The sequence below is a fragment of the Carassius auratus genome, chromosome 50 (assembly GCF_003368295.1).
Source record: "Carassius auratus strain Wakin chromosome 50, ASM336829v1, whole genome shotgun sequence".
In the NCBI taxonomy this organism is placed as follows: domain Eukaryota; kingdom Metazoa; phylum Chordata; class Actinopteri; order Cypriniformes; family Cyprinidae; genus Carassius; species Carassius auratus.
Window position 1 is genome coordinate 9,416,976 of NC_039292.1, and position 10,375 is coordinate 9,427,350.

At 35.7% G+C, this 10,375-nt stretch overlaps 2 protein-coding genes across 3 annotated transcripts; one reads left to right on the forward strand and one right to left on the reverse strand.

Annotated features, from left to right (window-relative positions):
- Nucleotides 1-228: 228 nt before the first annotated feature.
- Nucleotides 229-7,100, reverse strand: LOC113066912 (enhancer of mRNA-decapping protein 3-like). The gene is made up of 7 exons (XM_026239038.1): nt 6,994-7,100; nt 6,570-6,742; nt 6,157-6,446; nt 4,655-4,999; nt 4,431-4,584; nt 4,131-4,348; nt 229-3,056 (listed from the first exon to the last, which is right to left on the reverse strand). Exons 2-7 carry the CDS (start codon nt 6,731-6,733, stop codon nt 2,722-2,724), a joined length of 1,506 nt encoding a protein of 501 aa, XP_026094823.1. The 5' UTR covers nt 6,734-6,742; nt 6,994-7,100; the 3' UTR covers nt 229-2,721.
- Nucleotides 7,101-8,206: 1,106 nt separating this feature from the next.
- LOC113066914 (kxDL motif-containing protein 1) lies at nt 8,207-9,982 on the forward strand. Of its 2 annotated transcripts, XM_026239039.1 has the most exons (5): nt 8,207-8,391; nt 8,473-8,574; nt 8,652-8,804; nt 9,095-9,141; nt 9,366-9,622. In XM_026239039.1, exons 2-5 carry the CDS (start codon nt 8,477-8,479, stop codon nt 9,620-9,622), a joined length of 555 nt encoding a protein of 184 aa, XP_026094824.1. In that variant the 5' UTR covers nt 8,207-8,391; nt 8,473-8,476. The 2 variants fall into 2 exon arrangements, with proteins under 2 accessions (XP_026094824.1, XP_026094825.1); XM_026239040.1 differs by lacking the exon at nt 8,207-8,391 and having other exon boundaries at nt 8,477-8,574; nt 9,366-9,982.
- Nucleotides 9,983-10,375: the final 393 nt, after the last annotated feature.

Consider the following 10,375-nt stretch of genomic DNA (forward strand, 5'->3'; position numbering starts at 1 on the left):
TTATAATGACGGCTCGTCAATATTAATGAGGCTACGTAGGCGGACGCTCCAAGAAGGTTGCCAAGCAACGTCATTATACATAATTAATATTTATAAGCAGCCTTTTCCGTTGTAGGAGTCTTAATTTTGCATTTGGAGACTGGAGCGACAGCACGCGCTTTTAAAGGGAATTGCAACGACAAAGAATGAAAGACAGAATTTTAAATGTAAATAAAACAACAGTCATAAAGTCATATTTCCATTCTCTTTATTCATTCAGTCCTTACACTTAAAGGTTGACATTGTAGGGTTTGTCACTAACTCACAATTAATGGTAACGTTGTTGTTGTCTAAACCAGAACGGAATCATGTCTTGAATTACACAACAGGTGCAGAAATAAATGCAAAATTATGCAATGCTAACAACCTTTACCTCATACTTTTGTTAAGAAAAAGGCGTAGTAATGGAAACCTGTGGAAAGAAACCAAAAAGTAGCTTTCAATATTTGATACTGAACAAAAGCCCTACAATACCTCGAGAGACATCATCGAGGAGAAGTCACAAAAATGAAAATCAACAGATAAAAACAAAACGTTTTTGCATTTTTTTTAATTACTCAACAGAGTGTGGTCAGATTTTAGAAGCAAACTCCTACAGAGGAATGATTTATATCAAACTGCATTTTGACATACATCTAAGCACAAGTAGTGCTTGGGTATCACAACATATTCAACTGAATCTTACGACTGGGCTCTGTAGCGATCATCAATTAGAGCCTATTTGTGTGCAAACAAAAAAAAACAAAAATTGTACAGCAGTGATATTTTCAATTTCAATTAACAAGTCGTAAAAAAAAAAAAAAAACAGCAAGTGATTTTGGCACCATTTTAAGCTCTTTTAGTGCTAGATTTCCACAGTAACTGCTGTATTATTAGACGCACGTTCTCTTATCTGTATTCATCCACTATAAGATGGACCTTTGCTATACTGTGACAGTGCAATCACATTAGCATCATTAACTTATTAATTCTTTTAATAACGGACTCATTTAGTCTTTGTTTTTAAGCTCAAAAGCGAATTAAAATGAGCTCCAACAGCCATCAGAGGCTGCACCAATAACCTTACAGACACAAACATCAACTCTGAAAAGAAAAGGAAGAGAGAAAAAAACTAACAAAATCAAAATTCACATTCATTTTTTTTCCCCATAACTGAGAATAGGTGATGTGAAAGGTCTGTTGGTTTCTAGTTTATCTTAACACTTGTGACAAGAAAGATCCCCACTAGATTGTACATAGCTTAACCGATGTAAAAAAAAAGGAAAAAAAGAACTTTAACCATGAATGTGGCTCACAAACAGACAACAAAGATAGAAACAGTAAAAAAAATATATATATATTTCTGAATTAAATCGGTGGGGGGTCAAATTCAGATGACATCCCAATTAAGCTTAAACAAAAAGTAAAAAAGTAAATTAGCCTGATAAAATCAACACATTATTTCCTGGTGTCAGTTTTGAAACAATTTTAAGTTCATTATTGTTGCATACGGATCTGCGAGTCATAAGTGCCTCTCATTTTAACGGTGAAGGCATACGATCTGCAGTCTCAAGCAAATATTTCAACTGTCCTTACTGGGCTTTTGAAAAACTCCTTATTACCCAAAAGAACTGAGTGTGTAGCACACACTGACTTTTTGCTTTGTAATGGGTTTGTGCGCACAGTAATAGAACCTGTAATAAAATCATGAATCTATATCGGCAAGCAGGTTTATTGCAACCAGTGGAGCATCTTTCTTAATAAAAGATCCTTGTTTTATGTAACCAAACAAGCAATGCCACCTCGCATTTAAAGCAGGATTTCATAAGCTGCTTATGTTTGAGCACTGAGAGAACTGAAACAAACAGCAAATAAAGAACAGCAAAAAATATTAGCCTAAGAAAATAGGGGGTATTGGCCAATGGCTGCTTAAAATGGTCAGTATTGGTCCAATGGCAACTAAAATCACAAAGCAGTTTTTAGTAGACTTGTCTTATCTTACCAGTGTGCAACGTTTTACCACTGATGAGAGCCCAGTCATATTTACAGCACACTGGGCTTGGTCAACAAAGCTTATAATGCTGTAAGAAATGTTGCATGCAATAAATTGCTCTTAACCTCAGTGCTTTAACACTGACTTTGAACAATCTGGCACATAAAGAAAGAAAAAAAAAGCATGGGGAAAAAGACCAAAGCCCCATCTAATGCACATTTTTCTATGGGGAAATGTAAAGACTATCTAAATCAGCACAGCTGACGAAGAACTAAAAACTAATTCTTCTATTTAAGATGTTGAAAGAAACAAAATGACATTCAAAAATGCCATAAGACCAATCAAGTCGTATTAAGTGTGAGCCAGTTGCTGTTTTGTGCCACTACTGCATATTTAATTGGTTATAAAAGTTGTCTTATCCAAAAAGATCAGCCCGGCTGTGTGAAGGATTATTGTAAGACCGTTCGAATGCAGCAAACGGTGAGTATAATGATGTTGGTTCTGCTTTTATCAGATCAGGTTTGTCACAAGAGCTGGTATCATTTGCTATCACTTCCCTTTTATGGGAATCATCACAGAAGTATAGAAGAATTTGAGAAAAAATAGAGACTGAGAAGTTTCAGTTCTGCTGCAACATTCAAACCGAGGTCCGTTCATACTTAAAATCTTTAAGGCAGGTTCAGTGAGCCTTGACCGTGAAAGTCAACGGCTTATTCAGAGTGCAGCGGAATGACGAATTTACATCCAAAGGGAGAGTGGTATTTGATCCCCACTTCCTGGAAAACCTGTCGGGGAATGCCGATGTCACACAGGTAGACTCGGCCGGCGTCCTCGGACACAGGCAGCGGGAGGCCGAGGGAAAGTGACCATTTTGCTTCCACGGCATGTGCCTGTCCGCTTACAGGAGGGTCGATGCTCAGTACTGGGGCTCGGTTCTGGTTGGCCCAGTCGGCGGCAGCCTTGTACCAGGGCTGCTCCCTCAAGAATCCATTTTCATGCGAATCCAGGCAGTTTATGACTAAGTCAACCGGCGTCTCGGGCAAGTCTGAGGGTGAAGATACATTGTCTTTTAAATCGGTGGATAAGACTCATGTAGTTGAATTTTTGACACAGAACTCATTTATATATCATACACCTCCCACTGGCTTTCAGAAGTGTTCTGGTATATTACATAAGGAGGGGGGGTGGGTACAAAGCTAAACATGTTTTTGCAATTTACAGTGGAAGTTTCCAAGACTTTCTAAGCCCATCTAAACAAAGCATTCAGGTGGGTGTGTTAGGAAGATATGTGACGTACAGAAACCAGGCTCAAGGTTTTTCATCATCAAAATTTGTTTGACTGGAAACTTCTTTTTTTGTGGGGGGTGGGTATCGGGATCAACTAGATTACACCTGGTGATCCTATCACAAGTGGTCAGGTTGATTAGAGATGTGCAATATTAAATGATGGATAATAGAATTAACTGATTAATTCTATGGCATTTTGTCTAAATAACATAATTTGGGCATCACAAGATGACACTAAAGATTAAATTTTTAGTACTTCAAAAGATTAACTTTTTAATTAAAGATTTTTCTTCAGCAAGGATGTATTAAATTGATCAAAAGTGACAGTAAAACTTCAACATTTCAGCAAAAAAAAAAAAAAAAGTTCTTAAATTCTGTTCTTTTGAACTTAATTATTCAAAGAATCATAAAAAGTGAATCAGTTCCACAAAAATATAAAGCAAAGCAGCACAAATGTTTTCAACATTGATAAAAAATAATCAATGTTTCTCAGCATAATCACAGCATATTAGAATGATTTCAGAAGGATCATGTGACACTGGAGACTGAAAATTCAGCTTTACCCTCACAGAAAAAAAAAGACAATAAAAATAGAAAATAGTTACTTAGAACTGCCTTAATATTTACCATTTCACAGTTTTTACTGTATTTTTGATTAAATAAATCCAGCCTTAGTGAGTAGAACAGACTTTTTTCAAAAACTTTTTTTGCAACTATATATCTCCAACATCAACCGATAATGCTAAAAAAAAAAAAATAAGTCATTGGGTATTTTAATAAAATTATCATAGTTCTAAATGTAAATTTAAATGTAGATGCAATAGTGTCACACCTTTCACATTTGAAACCAGTTTGCCTCCCGTCTTCCCAAAGAGTGCAAGTTCGCTGGTGATGGCCTCCAACATCTTGACAAAGTTTGGCAGGAAAAGGATGACCTCCACTTCATGGTTGGCCAAGTGCCGGCCACAGCTGATCCCCTGAGCACCCTGGACATGTGGTCCACACAGTAGAGCTACTGTGGGCCGCTGATGCACATTTTTTGGGGTAAGTCTACAAGGAGAACCAGACCAATGATAACCAGACATGCTGATGATATTATTGATTATGCAATTTCTGTTAAAGCCCCACAAACCTGTTCGGGCCTCCAAGCAGCGTGAGGGCCATCTGACTCGCACATACACCTGTCATTTCAAGCCTGCGCTCCAGAGACAGACCATGACTTTCTGCCGCAGCTATTAAACGCTTGTGCAACTCGAAAGAGATGCTGGGTACCACCAGCCCTGAGTCTGGGAGAAATGCCATGAATTAACACAAATTGAGATCGATTATAAAAAGATCACGAGGTGAGATTCTCACCAGTGCTATATTCTTTCGTTTCATTCTGTGGAACAGTGATCTGTCTGTAGACGACGGGTTTGGCTTCTAGGATGTTCTCGTCGTGCCGGTATCGTGATGGCGTTTGCTCTCCAGGCGTACCTCGAGATCTCGCACCGTTGCCTCGCCGTTCTGACGACTCGATCTGCGAGAACACCGCAGCCTTGTCGAAGAGCGCCAGGTTCCCCTCAAAATCAAAGTCCTCATCGGGAACATCTTCCATACCGTCTCCAAAACATTCATCATCTTTGTTCTTCATTAGACCTCCATTCTTCAGCCCATTCTTTTTCGGAGTGGCCTGATTAGGACCTCTGCAACTAGACGACCCTAGAAACATTTAAAGTGTGCATTAGTTTAAAAAAACTAAAAATCTTTCCACGCTTTAGCTTTCATAAGGCCACTATGTTTTTCAATTTAACATGAATATAAATTCATATTTTTCATGATTTTATGGTGATTTTGAAATAGAAATATTAAACTAATAGTTATACTGTAATAGTAATACTGCAAATGCTGTAAAATAAAAAGAAAATTGAGTAAAACATTATTCTAATTTACTGTACTTTAATTTTAAACTTCAACCTGCTCAATTTCACAATCATACTAAGCTACATATATATATATACATTTATATTTGATCAAAAATACGGGGAAAAAACATAATCTTAAATGTAATATAAATAATGGTAACCAAATTTATTTCTGTGATGCAAAGCTGAATTTCCATAAGCCCACAAAGTGTCACATGATCCTTCAGAAATCATTCTAATTTATTATTAGAATTATCAATGTTGGCAACAGTTGTGCCGCCAACTTGCGATTCCCTTTTCAGAATACTTTGAAGATTAAAAGAACAAAAATGAACAGCATTTATTCAAAATAGAAATATTCTCTAACAATATAAATCTTTGCTATCATTACTTAAAAAGTTAACATGCTTGCTGAATAAAAGTTTAAAATTCTAAAATAAAAATAAAAAAAAAAGAATACAAATTTACTGACCCCAAACTTTTTAACTGTAGTGTATATTGTTCATTTCTATTTTAAATAAATAATATTCTTTTACATTTTTATTAATCAAATAATCCTGAAAAAAGTATCACAGGTTCCAAAAACATATTAAGCAGCATAACCATTTCTGGGACTGATAATAAATCAGCATATTAGAATGATTTCTGAAGGATCATGTGACACTGAAGACTGGAGTTATGATGCCGAAAATTCAGCTTTGCGTCAGAAGAATAAATTAATTTTAATGTACATTAAAATACAAAAAAATAATATTTTACATCATAATAATAACTTACAATATATATTTTTTTCCTTTTATTACATTTTTGCTCATTTTGATGAGCGTAAGAAACTCCTGTAAAAAGCTTAAAAAAATCGTTCTGATCCCAAACTTTTGACCTGTAGTGAAATATATATATATATGTTGCAATCTGGAAGATTAGATTCAAAATCCAATGGTACAGGAGACTCACAGGAGTTGTGTCTTCGTCTAAAGCCTTTATTTTGAGCAGCCATGTCCATGTGACGTTCACCGTAACTCTTTGAGTAGGCTGGCACTGGAGACACCCCTTCTTCCTGCGTTTTGGGTTCCGTTTTATTCAGTACTGTAAGAGGAGCACTATTGCCCAGTGCAGCACCACCCTTGTCCTTGCGTCCGCCCTGCGGCGTCAATGTGGACCTGGAGTCAGGACCATTCTGCTTTGGGACTTCAGATGTGCTCTTACGGATCTCCAGGATTTTGAGATCTTTAATGTCCATGGCACTGTGGATTAGAAAAGATATGATATAGTTTTAACATAGTCACAATATTTTGAATTTGTAGAATACGACCAATGAGATGAGAAGGTCTGACAGTCAGACAGTGGATCTTTATTTGATTATTCACCTGAAAGTGACCTCAGGCACTGTGCACTTGACTCCATTGTGGAAGGGGTGTCTGAGAGAGATTGTCTGGCTGCTTTGATCTATTGAAGACACTTCTCCTTGATAAACTCCCAGAGTTGGGCCACAGTGGATCGAAACAAGACAGCCAATCCAGTCTGATGCCATTCTGGCCAGCTGAAATGAGATTAAAAAGACGTTTTGAGTTCTTTATGACACTTTTAGATTAAAACACGGCTCTTAACAAGTTATTGGTAGAAAGATAAAAATGAAGAATATTCTGGAGATATAAGTCGAGCATTGAACGTCAGATGGGAAGATCAGATGCTAATATTAGCCAGCTCGATGTAAGTTACAGGATGCAACTGCTTTACAAGCGACTTTTTCTCGTCGTCGTTCAAATAAAACTAGTAAAATAAGTTTCTCACCTATTGTCAAGAGTAAATCCGTTAAATAATAGAAATTACTGGTATAATGAGATATATATTTTTATTTAACTCCTCAGAAGAGCTTTAATGCGAGAACGGCTTCTTCTATAAAGATTCACTAAGCGCGTATCAGTTTTGAATCGGTTTACTGCCACGTACTGGACAACCGCGGAACTACATTGAAATGAAGGCAATGGTGTAAACTTATATTTATATAAAAAAATATTATTGATATTCATTAATATTTATAATATTATTTTATCATTACTTTTTTTAATTAATCATCATCAATAATAATAATAATAATAATAATAATAATAATAATAATAATAATAATAATAATAATTATTATTATTATTATTATTATTATTATTATTATTTATTCATTTATTATTAAATTAAGCAATATTCACTACCAGGAGCTTTTTTTACCAGAAATTTATATATATATATATATATATATATATATATATATATATATATATATATATATATATTAGTGTTAATTATAACATAAAGTCAACATCAAATACTAAATAGCATTGTACCACACTGGAGGTAGGGACTGGTGCAGGGGTGTTCTCATTTTCATCAGTTATGTGTGACATTATGAGAGGTTAGTGTTATCTGTTAAGCTGAAAGGGAGAAGAGGAACCTGCACGTCTGGTAGAAACAAAACATGCAAAGCCCATTCACTGTGACATTTCCCATAAGCTCCAGCAGAACCTGAAATGCCTTCAGGACTGTCTGAGCGGTGACAGTATAGTGTTTGTTTGAACAAAGGTGAAGCAGGACTCAACACAACCAGCCCTTCGAGCCAGAGACTTTCATACAAGATTCAATTTTAAGTGATATTGCTTTATTGTGCTGCTGAATAAATTATTATTATATAACATTTAAAAAGTGAACTATTTACCCTCTTCGTGTGACACATTATTTTACCTGAAATAGTCATTAACAATTATTATTTCATATAAAATAAAATTAAATATAAATTATTAATGTTTATAATTATTATTTAATATTAAATATATTAAATATATAAAAATATAGAATATGTACATCAAATAATAAACAATTTATCCTCATGTGACACATAATATCTGATAGATTTGTCATTATAGAATGATTTTTGTAAAAAATAAAAAAAGAGCCAATCAACGCTTTCAAAACCTCCGTGACCCCGCCTCCCGAATTACGCCACTCTCATGTGATCATATGACAACATCACAACAAAAATGTCTGCCCGCTTTTCAGTGCGCTGATTTTTATGGTTTCATAAGTGTAACAAAAGGTGTCTGCATTAGCGTCAAAGCCTCAGACAAGTTTGCATCTGATGAAGACGTTTTTTAATTAGAACCAAGTCAGACGCAAACTAGTCAGTGGATATTTTACAGCGTAAGCGACTATACTTGTATCAATCGGTTTATTATTGACTTGATTCATGATTAACGCTAATATCTTGTGTTTTATGAAAAGCCTCATGATGGAGCCCACAGCCTCGGGGGTATTCTGTAACAGGATGCTCAGTATGGTGAACTCCGAGGACGTGAACGCCATCATTCAAGCTCAGAAACACATGTGAGTTACCCATCTTAGGCAGCATTTTTATTATGCTTATTTTTTCAGTTTTTGCTGCATGTATTCATGTATTCCAGGCTGGACCGGTTTGAGAAGACCAATGAGATGCTGATCAACTTCAACGGACTGTCCAATGTGCGCTTACAACAGATGAATGAACACTTTCTAACGCACACGCGCACTTTAATAGAGATGAAGAAAGACCTGGACAGCATTTTCAGACGAATAAGGTATTATATTGACAACTTAAGACATGAATTATGATGATGTGGGAAACCTACGATCTTACATGAACACTTCCCCCTCCATTAAAAGCAAGTGTGTGAAAGTTAACACATTTAAGCTTGTCATGAAAGTTTGAAAATGCAAACAATGATTGGAAAAAAATATTTTTATATTATTATAATATTTTTCATATGAACCTAAATATGATATATTATTAAGCATACTATTAGAATATATATATTATAATATAAACATTAGTTATTTCATATGCATAATATGTTTTGTGTTTCCCCAGGACTTTAAAAGGCAAGGTGGCGAAACAATATCCAGAGGCCTTCAGCAGTAAGTTATAATGCAGTATTTTGATTCGATTTCTATTAAGCAGGACAGCTGTTTTCAACATTAATGATAATAAGAAGACCGGTTTCTTAAGCAGCCAATCAGTATATTAGAATGATCATGTGACACTTTTGAATGGTCGTGTATAATACAAAATATATTGTGCCTTCCTTAGTTTGTACCAGTTTCGCTCAAGTTGTGTAATGAAACCACTTTGTTTCTAACAGACATCAGTGAATGTTCCAACCTGGAGGAGGATGATGATGAATTTGAGCCCATTCCTCCCAGTGTGGCCACCACCATCACTACTACTGCAACGTCTGAACAGAGCACAGGGTCATGTGACACCAGCCCAGATGTGATCTCACCCACCGTCAGCTGCTGTTCTGAAGACCCCTCTCAAGAGAACACCGGCACACCGACCTCTGACAGCCATGAACAGCCAGTGTTACGGGACGAGGGGCCGGATTCAGCTGATGTTTAGATTTGTGTGTACAATACTGTGTTTACTACATAAAGACGCCACTTAAAAGTGCAGAGTTGCAAGCCTACAGCTTAAAGGTTGTTATGTGAAAATGTTTTTAGTGCTACTAATTTGGTGCTGTTGTTAAATGTTTTCTGTTCTGTCTGCTTACCGCCGTGGTAATGGCCTGGAAAAATAATGCAAACTAGCCTACTATTTGCAGATTATTTTAAAAAAAGTTGTAAGGATACATTTAAAAACAGACATGTTTACCTGGTGTTGAGAAATGTTCATGTTCAAAACTGCATTATTATTTAGTATTATTTCTGAATTCAGGGGGAAAATAAATGTATGTCATTAAATAAAAGCTTTTTAATTGTGCACAATGTGAGTCTTTTAATTAGACTCTATTCTAAACTCGTATTATTTCTAAAACACAAAGATATGACAGAAATGTACGCTAGTTGATGACTACATATCCCATAATCCACCAGACCGGAAGCGTGCGACTACAACGCATCAGCGTCCCTCTCACCCGGGTCCTCTACCTTTCTTTCATTAATTTCATTAAATGCGGACTGTAAAATTAGATTATTTATTTGAAAATTGCAGAAAACCACAATGTGCCGTTTAAAATAGCATTTTAAGGTAGGCAGAAAACAAACCAAGTAAAATAGCAAACCAGACAAGTGCACAGTGGCTAACAGTAACCATAAAGACAACTGAGCATTCACAGACAAATAGTGAGAAAACACTCTTTAACAGCTGTTTACA

What these genes read in the sequence shown, in the direction of transcription:
- LOC113066914 (XM_026239039.1), top strand. Translation starts at nt 8,477, where the DNA reads ATGATGGAGCCCACAGCCTCGGGGGTATTCTGTAACAGGATGCTCAGT. An exon ending in ATTCAAGCTCAGAAACACAT is followed by an intron (nt 8,575 to 8,651) that starts GTGAGTTACCCA and finishes CATGTATTCCAG; the next exon opens with GCTGGACCGGTTTGAGAAGA. An exon ending in AGCATTTTCAGACGAATAAG is followed by an intron (nt 8,805 to 9,094) that starts GTATTATATTGA and finishes GTGTTTCCCCAG; the next exon opens with GACTTTAAAAGGCAAGGTGG.
- LOC113066912 (XM_026239038.1), bottom strand. Translation starts at nt 6,733, where the DNA reads ATGGCATCAGACTGGATTGGCTGTCTTGTTTCGATCCACTGTGGCCCA. An exon ending in GTGCCTGAGGTCACTTTCAG is followed by an intron (nt 6,447 to 6,569) that starts GTGAATAATCAA and finishes TCTAATCCACAG; the next exon opens with TGCCATGGACATTAAAGATC. An exon ending in TAGACGAAGACACAACTCCT is followed by an intron (nt 5,000 to 6,156) that starts GTGAGTCTCCTG and finishes AAATGTTTCTAG; the next exon opens with GGTCGTCTAGTTGCAGAGGT.